This window comes from Pyrgilauda ruficollis, unplaced genomic scaffold (assembly GCF_017590135.1).
Source record: "Pyrgilauda ruficollis isolate IOZ18807 unplaced genomic scaffold, ASM1759013v1 scaffold127, whole genome shotgun sequence".
Lineage (NCBI taxonomy): Eukaryota > Metazoa > Chordata > Aves > Passeriformes > Passeridae > Pyrgilauda > Pyrgilauda ruficollis.
The window spans coordinates 964,146-980,701 of NW_024511099.1; the positions used below are offsets into that span (position 1 = coordinate 964,146).

General features: G+C 62.9%; 2 protein-coding genes across 2 annotated transcripts; one reads left to right on the forward strand and one right to left on the reverse strand.

Annotated features, from left to right (window-relative positions):
- The first annotated feature begins 3,122 nt into the window (after window positions 1–3,122).
- Window positions 3,123–11,204, forward strand: MYLK2 (myosin light chain kinase 2). Its single transcript, XM_041458386.1, has 12 exons — window positions 3,123–3,260; window positions 4,202–5,749; window positions 5,871–6,181; window positions 7,001–7,106; window positions 7,318–7,411; window positions 7,533–7,642; window positions 7,824–7,965; window positions 8,147–8,217; window positions 8,432–8,560; window positions 8,858–9,010; window positions 9,369–9,501; window positions 9,846–11,204. The coding sequence occupies exons 2-12, from the start codon at window positions 4,257–4,259 to the stop codon at window positions 9,924–9,926; spliced, it is 2,823 nt and encodes a 940-aa protein (XP_041314320.1). The 5' UTR covers window positions 3,123–3,260; window positions 4,202–4,256; the 3' UTR covers window positions 9,927–11,204.
- Window positions 11,205–14,296: 3,092 nt separating this feature from the next.
- FOXS1 (forkhead box S1) lies at window positions 14,297–16,451 on the reverse strand. The gene has a single exon (XM_041458276.1). The coding sequence runs from the start codon at window positions 15,682–15,684 to the stop codon at window positions 14,341–14,343; it is 1,344 nt and encodes a 447-aa protein (XP_041314210.1). The 5' UTR covers window positions 15,685–16,451; the 3' UTR covers window positions 14,297–14,340.
- Between the last annotated feature and the right edge of the window lie 105 nt (window positions 16,452–16,556).

Consider the following 16,556-nt stretch of genomic DNA (forward strand, 5'->3'; position numbering starts at 1 on the left):
AAACAAAATTTTTGTATTCCAGTACTCAAAGTTCATCACCCTTATGTGCATGCCTTGAGAGCAAGGATTGGGAGGAGGAGAGTGGAGATCTGGGCACAAAATCTTCCTCTGCTCTTCTAGTTGGGCTGTACTCAATTTGTCATCAAAATAATTTGCTGAACACAGACTAGGGCTGGAACTTAAAGGCAGACAATATTTTCCTGGACTTTCATGTTGATTGCAAGATCAAATTATCTGGTGAATAAATTCTTAAGAAAAGGCTTGATGATGCTTCTCCCTTCTGCCTCCACTGGGAAACCTTTGCAGCTGCTTGTGTGACCTGGCCTGAACCTGGCAAGAACTCCTGGATCTGGGCAGGTCCTGCTGCTGCTGCTGATGGCCACATCGCTCTGGATGCTCTTTTGATGAGGCTGGGATTTTTCCTTGTTTTTCCCATCATCTTGCTGACACCTGTCATGACACCATGGCAGCTCGTGGTGGAAGCCCTGGTTCTGATGGAAGCAGTTAAGCCAGACAGCCTGGCTGGTTTGTGTTTCAGCAGCATGGCTGGGATTCAGGTGGGGATGTTGTTCAGCCTTCCCTGCTGCTCGATTTAGCTGAGGTGTAGGGTTTCCCGGGAATGGGCCGGCTTTGGCCCCGCGGAGCCTCCCTTCCCAGGGTAAACGTAAAGGTTAAAGTGTGCTGCCGCAGTTGTGACAACGGCGTCGCCAGGGAACGGCGTGCTTGAGGCGCTGCCAGATAGCCCCAGGACAGGCTGTTTCCCAGCGGCAGCCAATGTAGGCTCTGGCTTAAGTTCCTGAATGGGAAGGGAGAAAAAAAAAAGCCCAAGCCCAGGCTGAGAAGCCTGGGTGGTGGCTGGTTTGCAGAGCCCCAGGGCACTGTGCTGCTCCTTGGGCGTGTGGTTTTGGACCAAGGCATCTGAAATCCTGGAGTGGAACAGATACTGCCCTTCAATTCCACAATTCCTTCTTCCCAAAGGTCTGATTTCAGCCTATTTCTCTCTGCCCACAAATGAATTTTATATGTGCTAGTGCCAAGCCATGGTCCCCCACTGCCTGTGGAAGCCATGGCTCCCCAGTACCCGCACCCAGGGCTTTGCTTCCTCGCCTTGTGCCAGGGATTTGTGCCCAGACCAACCTTGCTCCCAGGGAGCGTGGAAGATTGCAAGCATCCTGGGAAGGCTGGCTGGTGTCCAGTTGCTTGCTCCTGCTCTCCTTGGAGAATTTTATCCCAGTGTCCATCACACCAAGAGCTCCAAGGGGGCTGTGGGGCACGGCTCTGGCTCATGGGCTCCTGCCTCGTGCTTGGGCATGGATGTGCTCCTTCCACCTCGGGTTTGCCAGGAGGGTGCAGAGCCAAAGGCTGGCGGAGTGGTGGCAGTATGTGCCTGAAGTGACACTGGTGGCCTCCAGGTGCCTGGCAGCCCTCAGCTGGAGGAGAGAGGCAATTCCAAACTGTATGTTGGCGATGACAGTCGATGGGCAGAGGCCCCACTGGCCAGGCACAGCATCTGGCCAGTCATTGCTGGCTGTGGCCCTGCAGAGGCCAAGGTGGGGGACTCCCACTCATCACAGGAGTGGTGGCTGTGCCAGGGCTGGGTAGCGTGTGTGTCATTGTCACCAAGAACTGTGGCTGCTGGTGATGCTCCAACCTCTGCTTGTACCCAACTGCATCAACACGTCAGTGAGCTGGAGCTGTGTGCCTGCTCCTGCATTATGCCTGCTCGTGCTCATCACATTCCAAGCCCTGCCATGGATTTCAGGAAAGGAGCTGGCCTGGTTGAAACCACAAATCCCAGCTGTGAAGGCTGGAGGAGGACAGCTCCATATCTGCTCAGGAGTCTCCAGCTGTGTCCCACTGAGCAAGTGTTGCTCTTGCATTGAGGTGTTGATGGTGGTTGCCTCAGGCCAGGGCAGGGACAGGTGGGACAGCAGCACCTCAAGGACAGAGGAACAGCTGTGCTCCCATCCTGGCTTTTCTCAGTTTCAATGCCACACGTGAACCACTGGCAAAGTCTGACCCCAGGCCATGGTACACAGATGCTGGTGGCTCACGGGAGCTGGGATTTGCCAATGAGCAAAGAGCAGCAGCACTGCCTGAGCAGTGTTGGTCCTCCTGAGAGGTGCTGCAGGCAAAGTGAGCACTGCTCTTGGAGGTCAGCTGCTGCTTGTTGGTTGACTCAGCTCCATCATGGATGGCACTGGCCAGGGCAGCCTCCCCACCTCCTTTGCTGCTGCAGCCTCCAGCCCTGCCACAGGTAAGGTTTAAACTAAGGAGAAAGCAAAGCAAGGTTTAAGCAGCCAGGTTTGGTGTCTGGCAGGACCTGAGCTTGGTGTGGCTGTGGGAGGCAGGACCAGGCTGGCAGCTGGCAGGGGCTGAGGCTGGAGGAGCTCAGGGTAACCTCAGCCTCCCCGGGGGCACCTGGCCAGCCTGGGCCTGGGGAGAGTCACACTCCTCCAGCAAATGCCAGGATTCAGCCCCACGCAGTGCCTGAGGTGCAGCACCCCAGAAAGAGCTGGCAATGCCTGTGCAGCACCCATACACAGCACAACCCCTCTGGAGCCTCTGTTTTTTTCCCTGATTCTCAAAACACTTGATTTTGCAGAAAGTCTTTCAGCTGGTTCCCAGGGAAGGCTGCAGCCAGTGGCCAGTGCCCAGTTCCCAGCTGCTGTCACCTTCATCAAGGCCCAGTGTCAGTGCCCCGAGGTGCCACATCATACCCACAGAGCACAGGGTCCTTTGGAGCTGCCCTCCCAAAGGGCCAGTGCCAGTGGGCAGAGCTGGCCACAGCTCACCAGCCCAGGGACCAGCACCATCACCAGCTGCTCCTGGCCACCATCCCCATGGGTTGGCCAGTGGCCACCTTGTGTCACATGTGGGCACCTTGGAGGGCCTTAGCCTTAGCCTGTACCCTGTCCAGCTCACCCAGGCCACCCCCAGGGGACGGTTTTGGGGTGCCACTGTGTCCAATGCCAGCCCTCCCTGTGGTGCTGTGCTGGAGCAGGAGGCAAGTCTGTCCCTGCCCCTTGTCTGCGTGTCCCCAGCCCACGGGGGACAGGCCAGAGTGGCGTGTCCTTTGAACGGGCTCCAGCAGTAACAGGTGCTGGGAAAGGCGAAGTGGGCCGGCTCCCGCTGCTGTAAAGGATCCTCCTCTGCCCGGCTAATCCGGCTCCGTTACAGCCGCGGTAAAGAGGCTGCTCCCCGCGGCGCCGCCACAGTGCGGATGCTGCCCCCCTGACCGCCCGCTGCACAGGACCCAGGTAACGGGGCCGGGGGGTCTCCACGGCTGCTGACTTGGGGCGTGGTGGTGGGGGGTCCTGCGGACAGTGGAGCCCCCAGCCCTGACAGGCACACCTCCATGCCCACGGGCTTCCTGCGCTGAGCTGTGGGATGTGGGAACGCTCTCCAGGGACTGCTCTGCTACACCTCCTGTCCCAGCAGACCAGCAAGCAACTTCCCTGTTACTGGGATGGTCGCTGCTGGGTTTATTCTGGGGCTGGGCTGTCCTGGCTCTGTCTCTGGCTGCACAGGGTGTTTTGGGACAGGGTGAGGAAAGATGACCGGGCACAGGAGGGCAATGGAGCCCAGGGCAGAACAGCGCAGGGGATTTGGGGATCAGGTGCAGGGCTGAAGGCCAATGCAGGTACAGGCACCAACAGGTCCCCTTGGTGGAGCTGGTTACCCCTGGGCAGGGGGCGAGCAGCACTGGCGGCTGCTGGGTGAGGGGGTCTGGGTGCCCCTGAGCAGACGGGGTTTGCCAGCATGGCTGGAGCTCCTGTGTGCTTCGGGGACAGCAATGGTGGGGCCGTGCCGGCAATGCTCACCTCTCCTGATCCCCACTGCCAGCCCGGGGCCAGAGCCGCTGTCTCCTGCCCTGCCACGGTGGGACGTGGCCTTAAATTGTCACCCCGGCCGCGCCGCGCTGGCTGTTTGCACGCCGGGGGCCCCGGTGACAGGTGCCGGGGTCAGGCCATCGATCAGTCACCGCGGGGCAGATATCGGGGCACAATGGGACGGTGCCGGCGCTGGTGGCCACGTGGGGTCCCTGGCTCGGTGCCACCAGCCCGGGAGCCGCGGGCTGGGCGGCGGGGGCACAGCTCATCCCTGCAGCAGCTCATCCCGGCAGCAGCAGAGCCGCTGCCCGGGTCCTGCCTTCCCCTCGTGTCCGGCCAGCCCTCAGCTGCCGCTTTCTCTCCCGCAGGAGCCCCGCCGAACCGGGAGCACCGCAGGGCAGCCGCCTCTGCCGGGAGTGTCCCATGGAGCAGGGGGGAAGCGCGGGCGGTGCCGACACCGGGGGGACCGGAGGCACGGCCCCCCCAGAAAGCGAGGGCAGCGCAGCACCCGCAGCCCCCCAGGCTGCCCAGCCCCAGGGGGGGACAGCGCCAGCCGCCACCGTGGCACAGGACACAGGCACGGATGAGCCTGGGCAGGAGAAGGCTGGAGGAGGAACGACAGAGCCGGGGCAGGAGACAGCCCTGGCTGCTCCAGAGCTCCAGGATGGACGGGAAGCAGCTCCAGGAGAGGAGGCTTCGGCTGTGCAGCGTGATGGAGGACTGGCAGCATCTGATGGAGGGCAGACAGCATCCCCCGAGGAGAAGGTGACAGCTGCCATTGAGGCCCAGGGTGTAGGGAAGGATGAGAAAGAGAGGCCTGGGAAGAAGAAAGATCCAGCTGCAGGGGAGGTCAAAGGAGGAAAGGCTTCAGATACTGCAAAGGCTGAGGATGGAGGGAAGGATGAGCCCGTGGAGGGGAATGGCCTGGCTGTAACTGAGGCACAGGATGGAGGAAAGGACAAGCCCAAGAAGGAGGAAGCACCTGGTGGGTCACAGGCTGAGAGTGGTGGAAAAGCAGAGTCCACTGAGGAGAAGGCTCTGGCTGCAGCAAACTCCAAAGGAAGGAAGGCAAAACCTGTGGAGGAGACAGCCTTGGCTGCAGGTCAGGCTCAGGATGGAGGCAAAGGAGAGCCTGCAAAGGAGAAAATCACAGTGGTTGCAAAACAGGAGGTCCCAGCCACTGCTAAAGCTCTGGATGAAGGGAAGCAAGATGCAAAGGCAGAGCAAGCCCCAGCTGATACCAAGCCTGCAAAGGAGAAAACCACAGCTGCTGCAAAGGAGAAGGCCCCAAATGCTGCAAAGGCTCAGAATGGGAAGAATAAGGTAGTAACGGCAGAAAAAGCCCCAGCAGTTAAAAAGGCTCCAGATGGAGGCAAAGAGGAGCCCACAAAGGAAAAGCCTCCAGCTTCAGTGAAGGAGAAAGCCATAATTCCTGCAAAGGAGAAAGCCCCAGATGCTGCTAAGGCTCAAGATGGAGAGAAGGCAGCAGCAAAGGCAGAGAAAACAACAGCTGAAAAAATGGCTCAAGGTGGAGGAAAAAAAGAGCCTGAAAAGGAGAAGTCCCCAGCAGCTGTGAAGGTGCAGGATGGAGGGAAGAAAACTGCAAAGGTGGAAAACTCCACAGTTGCATCAAAGGCTGGGGATGAAGGGAAAGAGTCTAAAAAGGAGAAGATCCCGGCTACTGCAAAGGCTCAGGATGGAGGGAAGAAAGCTGCAGAGGTGGAGCCTCCCACACCTGGAGCAGAGGCTGGGGACGGGGCTGTGGAGCCCACGGAGGCAGCGGCCATGGCTGCTGTGAATGCTCAGGGTGAAGGGGAGGAAGTGTCCAAGGGGACAGAGGGACAGCCACCAACGATCCCTGAGCCCCCGCGCCCGGCTCTGCTGCAGAGCCTGAGCTGCCCGGCTGCCTGCCACAGGTACCCACACCCTGCTGGGCTGGGGGGATCCCCCTCGCTGCTCCAGGGAGCCCTGGGTCTCTGGGTGCTGGGCTCGGGAGCTGCTGCCTGGGCTCTGCTCACCTCCCACTCCTGCTTCCAGGGAGGAGCAGCCCTGGGCAGAGGTGGCAGAGATGGAGACAATAGAAGAGGAGACCACGATGGTGGAGTTAAAAGAGGGTCTGACAGAGCCTGGCTCTGGCCCACCAGCCTTGGGGGACCTGCAGCCCCTGGAGCCCCCCGGCACCCCTCTGGAGAGGACATTGCCCAGTGCCACAGGGCAGCCCCCGGATCCTGCTGGGGTGGCAGAGCAGCCTGGACCTGGGTTGCAACCATCTTTGACAGAGGCAAAGCCACCCCCCAGCCCCTACCTCACCCCTGATTTTGGGAAGGAGGACCCTTTTGAGATTTTGGGTAAGGCCATGAGGTACCTGCCTTTTCCTTTTCCCCCGGACGCTCTGTGGAGTGACAGCCTGGGAACCCCTGGCCCTGCCTGCTGCCCACACTGCCCTCCGTGCTGCCAGCTCCTGTCCTTGGCTTGTCACCTGCCTGGTGGCCTCCGAGCTCCCCTTTCACTGTAAACAGGGCTAAATACGTCGCGTCCCCTCCTGGCCTGCTCTGGCCACACTGACTGTGAGGAAGAGGAGCCTGGAGAGTGACAGTGACTGCCTGGCAGGGGACAGCATGTCCTCATATCCTGCACCACTGTCCTTTTGGGGATGGCAGGGCTTGGGGGCAGCGGGTGCTTGTGGGGATCCTTGTGAGGCTGGGTCCTGCTCTGGCCTGGGAAAGGGTGGCTCAGGAATGTGTGCACGGGGTGCCCTGTGAGCGGGATCTGTCCTGGGAGGGTGAGCAGGAGGTGGTGGCATGGAGGGGGATTGGCCTGGAGAGGGTGACAGACAATGACATGGCCTGGAAAGGGTGAATGTGACATGTGGGTTGATGGGAGTGGCTGTCATCCAGTAAGGTGGGTGCCATGGAACAGAGTGCCATGGAGCAGGGTTGGTGCCATGCAGCAGGGCATTGCTGCGGGCAGTAGCGAGGGACCCTTCAGGGGTTGCTGCATTATCCAGTGCATCCCCAGCACACAGCCCAGCACTCGGTACCTGGCCACATCCTGCACCCACAGCCTTGGCTGGGTGCCTGTCTTCACACCAGGGCAGCTCGGGGTACCCAGAGCGGGGTCCCCTGGACAGCAGATTCCCTTCTCACCTCACCCTTTGTCTTTGGCAGACGATGTCCCTCCGCCGCCAGCGCCCTTCGCTCACCGCACCGTCACCCTGCGCTCCGCCAGTGTCAGCCCCCAGTTCAGCCTCAGCTCCAAGGACATCCTGGGGGGGTAAGGAGGGGGCCCAGTGCTTCTCCTGGCACTGTCCCAAGCTGCCCTCCAGCCTTGGACAGTGGCCTTGCGTTGGTGGGACTCCTCTGGTCATGATGGGTGGGTGCCTCGGGCAGAGCAGCAGCCCAGCGCGGTGTGAGGGTCCCCAGCAGCCTGGGTGGCTGATGGTGAGGGCACTTCTCCCTCTCTCCCTTCCTCCTTCCCTCCACAGGGGCAAGTTTGGTGAAGTTCACACGTGCACAGAGAAGGAGACGGGGCTCAAGCTGGCAGCCAAAGTGATCCGGAAGCAGGGAGCAAAGGACAAGGTCTGAACGACGCCGGGCAGGTGGTGGCAGTGTTACACTCCGTGTGCCCCTGGTGTGGGGACACAGCCTGTCCCAGTGGCACAGCCAGGGCTGACACCCCACTCTGGGGCTCCTTCTGCAGGAGATGGTGCTGCTGGAGATAGATGTGATGAACCAGCTGAACCACCACAATCTCATCCAGCTCTACGATGCCATCGAAACGCCGCGGGAGATCATCCTCTTCATGGAATTGTGAGTGCCTGTGCCTACCTTGGGGCTGTCCAACCCCAAAATGCTACATCCCACTCTGGCTCTGCTCAGCACCCCCGTGGTGGAGCTGGGCCAGAGCCCTCAAGAGGGCAAGGAGCTCTACTGGAGGATGGCTTGGGGCAGGGAGTCCCCCCAAAGTGACCCCATGTCCATCCCCATGCAGCGTGGAGGGTGGTGAGCTCTTTGAGCGGATCATCGACGACGACTACCACCTGACAGAGGTGGACTGCATGGTGTTTGTCCGGCAGATCTGCGAGGGCATCCGCTTCATGCACCACATGGGCGTGCTCCACCTCGACCTCAAGGTGCGTGGCTGGGGGTGACAGTGGCAGGGGTGACAGGAGGACACTGGCCAGCTGTGGCAGGGATGCCTATGGGTCAGCATTGCTCTGCTGTGGGTCAGCTGCAGGACCCACGGGCTGCTGGATCTGTGCAGTGGGGATGTCCTGTCTTGGTGGTGGGGCAATGGTCACCCTGTCCCCACAGCCTGAGAACATCCTCTGTGTCGCTGCCACTGGGCACATGGTGAAGATCATCGACTTTGGGCTGGCTCGAAGGTGAGGTTTTCTTTCAGCTCTGTCTCTCCTCCCTGTTCCCCTTCCACCCTTCATCTCCATGAGCCTTTGTGTACCAGGACCTGCTCTAGGCCATTATTTTGGCCATGGCGCTCCCTGACTAGCTGGGGACGGCAGCATCTGCTGAGAGAGGGGCAGTGGTTTGGGGGAGCAGCCTGTCCCCCTTCTGCTGACTTGCACCCCTCCTCGGCTGCAGGTACAATCCCAATGAGAAGCTGAAAGTGAACTTTGGCACCCCTGAATTCCTCTCCCCTGAGGTGGTCAACTACGAGCAGGTCTCCTACACCACAGACATGTGGAGCATGGGCGTCATCACCTACATGCTGTAAGTCAGGGCTGGGCAGGGGCTGCCCGTGCCATCTGGGGAGCTGTGGTGCTGGGGCACAGCTCCCCTGGGTGCAGAGCTGTCCCCAGGCACCTGGCTGCTCGGTGGCAGGTGGGGGGTCCTGGATGGGGAGATGGCTGTGTGGGGCTGGGGGTAGGAAGAAGCTCAGTGTGGCTGCAGGCAGGACGGTGGCAGCACATCCCTGGAACATTCCTGGCCAGACTGGTTCTGTTCCAGGGGGTCTGGGAGGTGCTGAAGCCTGAGAGCACCTGACTCCTCACCTCTCTGCACCCCCAGGCTCAGCGGCCTCTCCCCCTTCTTGGGTGACGATGACACCGAAACACTCAACAACGTCCTGGCTGCCAACTGGTACTTCGATGAGGAGACCTTTGAGAGTGTCTCCAATGAGGCCAAGGATTTTGTCTCCAACCTCATCATCAAGGATAAGAGGTGTGAGGCTGGCAGTGGCCATGGGCTCCTGGGATGGGCATCCCCAGAGCTGGCCCAGGTACCACATGCTGCCTCTTCACCAGGGCCAGCAGCATCCCCTGGGTCCAGGACTGAATTAACCCCATGGGGCTCTGCCCCACTCTGATTGTCCCCAACAGAGCCCTGTATCACTGCAGGGACACCTGTCACAAGCAGGATGTGCTGGACCTCTCAGAGTCCTGCCCAGTCCCCGGGCACATCCTCCCATCTGGTTCTTTCCTGCAGGGTTATGGGGTTTTGGGGCTCTGGAGTGGCTGCAGAGGGGGTGGTTGGGGGTGAGGGGCTTGGCAGGGTTGATGTGGGCTCGTCTTTCCCCCAGTGCCCGGATGAGTGCTGACCAGTGCCTGCAGCATCCCTGGCTCAATAACCTGGCAGAAAAGGCCAAACGCTCCAACCGGCGCCTCAAGTCCCAAGTGCTGCTCAAGAAATATGTCATGAGGCGGCGCTGGAAGGTGCGGGGTCCAGCAAGGGCGTGAGGGTCACAGCTTCTGAGGGGGCTGGGAGGGGGCTGCCAGGCTCTGCCTGTCCTGGTGGATGGCATCTGGAGCAAGGAGAATGGCTCCATCTCACTGTGCTGCTGGCAGCTGGGACACAGGGCTGGGGACCCTTGAGCGTGGACGCCCCTGAGGTAACACCCCATCAAGCTCAGGTCCCTTTGTCATGGTTACTCCTGAGCCGATCCCAAGAGCAGGTTTTAGGGGCAGGAGTAGTGTCAGACCCCAGAGTGGAGTCTGGCTCAACCTTCAATGGCACAGCCTTGCCAGAGGATGAGAACCTTTCCTCTTCCCTTTCACAGAAAAATTTCATCGGAGTGTGCGCTGCCAACCGCTTCAGGAAGATCACCAGCTCAGGGTCCCTGACAGCGCTGGGCATCTGAGCTGGGCTCCCAGGGAAGCCGAGGCCAGAAAGGAACCACTTGAGAGGGACCCCCACCCGTCTGGAGCAGCTGTGTCAAGCTGGTCCCACTGTGGCCAGGACCACATCACTGCTCAGTCTCAGACCGTGAGGCTGCTCCGGAGTGAAGGTTTCTGATCTCAGCTCTGGCCCTGCCCTGGCTGCATGATGACCTGCAGCATCTCTGCTCTGCTCAGGCTTCCTTCTCGTGCCCTCGGGGGAGGAGCAAGGCCATTCCGGTGTGATCCCGCTGCCTCGGCCACCTGGTGCTTGCTGCTTTTGGACTCCAATGTGCCCCTCTCTGCCTGTAAATGCCGCATCCCTGCCTGCCTTCACTGCCGCTGGCCCCTGCACTGCCCGACCTCCCTTCCCAGCTCTGTGGCTCGGCGATGATGCTGGAGGGCACCGCGGACCCTCACCCCCGTGCTTTGGCACCGGAGCCGGGGCTCAAGCACCTCCTCCTGGCCAGCTGGGCACGTGGGAGCGGAGCTGGCCCCGAGCTGCTGCTCGCACAGGAAGGGAGGAAGCAGCAAGCGCGCTTCCAGCGGCCTCCCCAGCTGGGAGCCAACGAGGAAAGAAGGAGGCTTTGTGTTCTTCCTGCCCTCCCTGCCCTTCGGTTCTGCCAGCGGGGGGAAAAACACAACCTCTGCTTCACCCGTCGCGGCAGATCGCGATGAGCGAGGCGGGCTAATGCAGAGCAGCTGGTGCTCGCTCCCCGCTCCGGCCGGCACCGCTCACCCGACCACCAAGGCAGCGGAACTGCTCCCCCGCGCCGTGCGGGGGCTCCGCGGGACCGGCCGGGACTGGGGACCGGGGCGCTGCCCCAGCTCCCGCGCCTTGTCCCCATCCCTGTCCTCTCTGCCTGCACGCCTTGGGCCTCCCCGGTGCTGCCAGAGGATGGGCATCCCCTGGGGTTTGCAGCATCCAGCCTTGCAGGAGGGGATGGGAGTTGGCAAGCAGTCCCCCAGCTTTGGCGTTTGCCATGGCTAAGCTCCCCCAAGCCAAGGCTGTGTGTTTGCTCTGGAGCTGCCTCTGCCCTCTGTGCCTGCTGGAAAAAACATTGGAGAGAGATATGGGGAATCATTGCTGCTCACCCCACACTGCTGCAGCAGGGGAGGGGGCTTCAGGCTTGTCCCCATGGGGCAGGAGCCACGGCTGGTGGGACCCTGCCTCAGATTGGAGCCCTCCACAGCGCTCACCTTCTTGTAAATAAATGTACAGGTCTGCCACAGCCCACATCTGCCACACTGGGGCTGGGGGGGCCCTACTCCCACCTGTGGGGCCTGACAGTCGCAGGATGAGTGAGATGGGGATGGGAGGCAGAATCTCATCTCTGGTAGAGGGAATGGGTCCAGGCTGTGCCGTGGACAGGGACCACCTGGTACGTCCTGGGCAGGGCTGTGCAGGCATAGTGCCAAGATTTCTGGTCTACACACCCAACAGCTCTGAGCACCCCAGGGGATGGGGGGAGGGAAAACGACTGGATGGATGGGTGGATGGATGGATCAGCTGTCAGTCAGACGTGTCCTCACATCTTCAGCATCTGCCCCTGTCGGGTGGGATGCCCAGGCAAGGGCGGGTGGGAACTGGTGCTCCTTTGCCCAGGGGAGCTGTGGCTGGCCCTGAAGTGGTTAAGGCTGCCAGAGCCCGGACTCCGGCCGCAGGCGTCCCTCCCAGCCGCTTCCTGCCGGCAGCCTTTGACCGGTTCCTGTCGGTGACCACCCCGCAGGCCTGGACGCCAGCGCAGCCCCATCTGGTTTGAGTTACGCTCCACGGCGGTGACGTCTCCTTCCTGCCTGGCCCCAGGAGCCGCGAGTCGCCCGCTCCCGGCCCTGGCCCCGGACGGCCACAGGGGCCTGCTGTGGGGTGGCCAAAGGGCTTCCAAATGGACCGTCAGCCCTGGATATTCCTGGCACCCTGAGGTGCTGTAGGGGATCAGCTCCTGAGCACTGCCCTGTGCGTGCCCATCTGCAGCAGGGGGATGCACAGACACCAGCACATCCCAGGGTGTGGGACCCCTACTCCACAGCCCAGTTTGGTTTCTCCAGTCCTCTCCTTCCTACCCTGGGACCCTACAGAGACACACACTGGGGCTGGGTGAATGGGGCCACAGGGCTGACACCCATGGAAGTAGCTGTGATCCCATCCTGTGCTCCCAGCTGACAGCTCATGAGCCCCTGAAGCTGCTTGGAGTGGTCAGGTCCCACTGGGGCCGAATGCTCCTGGTCCAACCCAGGCCACGACAGCCAGGTCTATCCATTATGTGTGGGGTCCTCACCACCCCACAGGTGCAGGCTGGATGTGCACACGTGTGTGCTCAGCATCCATCCCCGGAGCCTGGAGCAGCACATTCCCCATGCACCCTGTCCCTGCGGCACCCACCCTGCCTGCACAAACAAGGATCCCCGCAGGCGGTGCAGGGAGGCAAGGGGAGCGGGCAGACCTCCGGCGCTGGCAGCACCGCCGGCAGCAGGTTCGCCCCTGACCGGGTGCAGCAAATCCCGGCCACGGCACGGCCCAGGATGGGAGCGGGCGGGTGATCAGGCCACCCACAGCGAGCCGGGAGCGAGCCAGGGAGGAGGCAGAGCTGGGAGAACAGCGGCTCCGTGACCGGCAGCCGGGGTGAGAGCGGGAAAGGGGAGCACGGGGAGAGCGCATGGCTCCGATCTGCGCTCCCGGGCAGTGCAGGACAGCAGTGCCCATCCCTGCTGCAGCTTGGGGGACAGTGGGATGCTCCCAGCACAGGGACCCCATCTCGGGCACAGCATGGGGCCGGGGCCGTGCGTTCCCAGCCGCGGCGGGCGATGGGCCCGGCCACGCTGCGTGGGAACCAGACGGCCCCGGGCACGGCTGCGGCGCTCGCTTCCTCCCGCGCCCCCGGGGACCGTGCGAAGGAGGGGGCTGAGGTCAGCCGCGCTCGCCGCCGGCCGCTCCGGAGACGCCAGCATGATGTAGGCGCTCAAATATTGTTTTCCACTGGGTAGGGGAAAAAAAGGGAGTAAAGAGAGGCCCAGCAGGGCTGAGTGGCGGTCCCCGATGATGAAGGGCGGCCCCCCTGCCCTGCCCGGGGCTGGGACACAGCCATGGCCCAGCAGCAGCCGTCTGGGGGCTGATAAGGGAACTGACGTGGCCGCGGTGCTCCCGGTCCCCGAGTGACGGCAGTGTTCCTCCGTGCCAGCACGGCCCCCGCAGAGACCCCCGAGACTGGCCAAACTGGAGTCCCCCTGGCCTTGGGGAGCTGGGGGGACTTTGACACAAATTTGGTTCTCACATCAGCATGGAGAGCCCCTGCCAGCCCTGTGTCTATCCTGGGGCTGGCTGTGCCATGGCGTCTGGGTGTTGCTGCTCCTGGGGAGCTCCCTCGCCCAGCCTGGGGTTGGCAGGATGGGGGGTGCAAGCACAGCCCCCACTTTTCCAGCATCACTCTGGACCCATTCCAGTGCTCAGAGCTGCTGACTCAGGTGTCCCAGTGCTGTGTGGGAAGGAGCCAGTGGCCAGGTCCCATCCTGAGGCTGTGTGGGACCCTGCCCACTCCAGTGTCCCTCAGTTGGGCCAGTTGGGGCACATCCCTGTGCCCAGCCCAGTGTGAACAGCGGTGACTCAGCTGGTGCCTCTTCACTGGCAGCCACCCTGCGTGATTCAGGTCGGAGGAATCCACTTTCCTGGCTGTTCCCATCGGAGCTGCAGCCCCTGGCACAGCCCATCTTTGGGGCTGCCCTGGTCTCAGAGTCTGCAGGGACTAGTTGGAATTCCAGCCAAGCACTGACACAGCCACAAGCAAGGACAGAGAGGGGAGGGAGCCCTGTCCCCCCACAGTAGAGCCTCCACGCTGTGCCACAACCTCTGGATCTCTCTGGGGCAACATGGGTCCATTTACAGGGCCACACACTGAGGCTGGTGCCACCTGTGCCACATGTGACATCCTGTGAAAAAACAGGAACCTGGAGGGGTCCCAGGCCCAGGGAGGTGACAGTGGGGCTCCGCTGGGGGATAACTTCTGCTGCAGCACCTCCCCCTGATCCCCAGGGACAAAGTTCCCTTGTACTACCATGGGATGGCACTTAGGGGCTCCTGGCCCCACACTGTGGCCAGACCTTGTCCCCAACATCTCCCTGGGATGCAGGACCTGGGTGTAGGTGCCCTGACCCAGGCCATGCCCCATCCCCACATGCCCTCACCATCCAGTCAGTGATCACTGACGGAGGGACTGGTGGGGATGGTGGCTGTGCCAGGTGGCCTTGGGCACGTGTGTCCCCTAGCCAGCACCTGAGCTGGGGCTGAGGGTCCCCAGCTTGCCCCTGCCCACTGCCCACCTCGAATGGGGCACAGAGACCACAGAGGCAGCGTTGGGGAATGTGCTTTATTAGGCGCTGGGTTGTCCCGGGGTGGGGAGTCCCTCACTCGAAGAAGAACATGCCGGGTGTCCGGTAGAGGCAGGGGGGCAGCCCCAGGGGGTACCCGTTACCCCCCTGCAGTGGGATCGTGGTCCCCGGCCCCCACGGCTCCTTCTGCTCACCTGCCCGTGGCCCCATGGCCCCGAAGGCTGGCTGGCGGGGGGCGCTGGGGGCCGGGGGGGCTGCAGCCAGGAGATGCTCCAGTGCTGTGCCGCAGGGCCGCTCCTTCACGCAGAAGCTCAGCGCCTGCACCCGGCACTGATAGCTGCTGCCCAGTGCCTCGGGGCCCGGCCGGCTGAAGGAGCCGAACACGGGCAGGTGGGGCTGCGTGTAGCCCTCTCCCTCCAGGAAGCAGGATGGGGAGGGCTTGCCCGTGCCCAGGAGGTTTCCAGGGAATGCTGGTGCCACCTGCCCGAACGGCTGACACGGCCCCAACGCAGGGGCAGCCAGCTCCTTGCCCTCCAGCTGCTCTGGGGGGGTGTCTGGGGTGGCCGGCGAGTCCTGCGGGGGGTCCCTGTGCTGGGTGGGCAGCAGGGCGGGCAGCAGGGCAGGGTGCTGGTGCTGGGCCGGGCGCTCGCTGGGCAGTGGGTACTGACCTGGCCGGGGCAGCTGCAGCGCCGCCGGGAGCCCCCCGAAGGCAGTCTCCTTGGGCGGGCGACTCTCGGGGGGTGTGAGGAACGACCCCTTGGGCTGTGCCACGTCCGGCAGGTACAGGCAGGGCTGCCTGGCCTTGGGCGGCTGACGCCGGGCCCAGGGCTCAGCACACCCCGGCACGCCGGCACCCTCGGAGAGAGCGGCAGGACTTGGCAGGCGTCCGGTGGCCGACGAGCTGAAGCCCCCCTCTGCCTTCCCCTCCTCCGGCAGCGGGGCGGCGGGCAGCCCTTGTGCCTGCTGTCGGGGGGTCTTCCTGAGCCCCTCGTCTCCCTCAGTGCCTGGTGCATCCCGGACACCCTTCTTCCTGGTGAAGCGCCGGCGGCGCCGCAAGAAGCTGCCGTTCTCAAACATGTTGTAGCAGTCGGGGTCGAGGGTCCAGTAGTTGCCCTTTCCCGGCTTCTTGTCGTCACGGGGCACCTTGACGAAGCACTCGTTGAGGGAGAGGTTGTGGCGGATGCTGTTCTGCCAGCCCTGCTTGTTCTCCCGGTAGAAGGTGAAGCGGCCCATGATGTAGCGGTAGATGCCGCTGAGGGTGATGCGCTGCTCGGGCGCGCTCTGGATGGCCATGGTGATGAGGGCGATGTAGCTGTAGGGTGGCTTGGTGGCCTCAGCGCTGGGGAAGGCTCCGCCGGCCGGCTCAGGGGCCGGTGGGCTGCGCAGCGCCGCGTCGCCGACGGGGAGGTCCGGCTGCATCCTCCCTGCCGGCCCCGCCGCTCCAGCGCTGCCGCTGATCCCGCTCCGCTCTGCCGCTCGGCCCCGGCACGGCCCGTTAAAACCCGCCGGCCGGCGAGGGGGCGGCGGGCCCCTCCTCTGAGGGGCCGCCCAGGGCGGAGCAGGACTCTGCCGTCCAGCACTGGTCCCTGTGGACAGACAGACGGATGCGCCGCCAAGACCTGCGGCTAGCAGCCAGTGGCCCCGGGGTTGGCACGGCTGCGGCCTCCCCGGGGCAGAGGCGGGCACAGCCCCCCGCTCCCCCAGCCCCCTTTCCCACGGAAGGCTCCCACGACCTGGTTCTCATCCTGCCCTGATCACGGTGAGCAGCCGGGCTCTGGCTGGGGCTGGAGCGAGGCTGAGTGAGGGATGATGGCAGGGCTGAGGTGCTGCCTGCCCTCAGATCTGCCCATCTGCCCCCTGCCCACCCCAGTGCCTCAGCCCCTGCCCCCAGCCTGGCCTTGTGCTGGATCCTGTGCCAGGTCTCTCCATTGTGCCAGGTCCCTGCATTGTTCCCAAAACTCTGGGCTCAGCACAGGCCCCGGGAGCTCCATCACCTTGTTCATGGGTGTAAACTGAGACACAGGCAGTGACTGCCTTTGGGACAGTCTTCTGTGTTGCCAGGTCATTAGAGCAGCTAACAGGCACCTTGCTGCTGCCTTCATCCCTGCCAAGGGGCTGGGACAAGGGGCAGGACAGGTCTGGAGCCAGTGCTGGGACAGAGGGTTGTCCCACACTGTGGCTGGGGCTGAGCTAGCTTTGCTCACATGAGGCTGTGTCTGGACTCAGCTTCCCCAGCCACTCGTGCTCCACTCAGACCAGCACCAGCCCCCCACCCCAGAGCCAGCCCCCAG

Coding starts and splice junctions, on each gene's coding strand:
- MYLK2 (XM_041458386.1), top strand. CDS start 4,257: ATGGAGCAGGGGGGAAGCGCGGGCGGTGCCGACACCGGGGGGACCGGA. Junction 5,750..5,870: donor TGCCCGGCTGCCTGCCACAG/GTACCCACACCC, acceptor TCCTGCTTCCAG/GGAGGAGCAGCCCTGGGCAG. Junction 8,218..8,431: donor GACTTTGGGCTGGCTCGAAG/GTGAGGTTTTCT, acceptor CCTCGGCTGCAG/GTACAATCCCAATGAGAAGC.
- FOXS1 (XM_041458276.1), bottom strand. CDS start 15,684: ATGCAGCCGGACCTCCCCGTCGGCGACGCGGCGCTGCGCAGCCCACCG.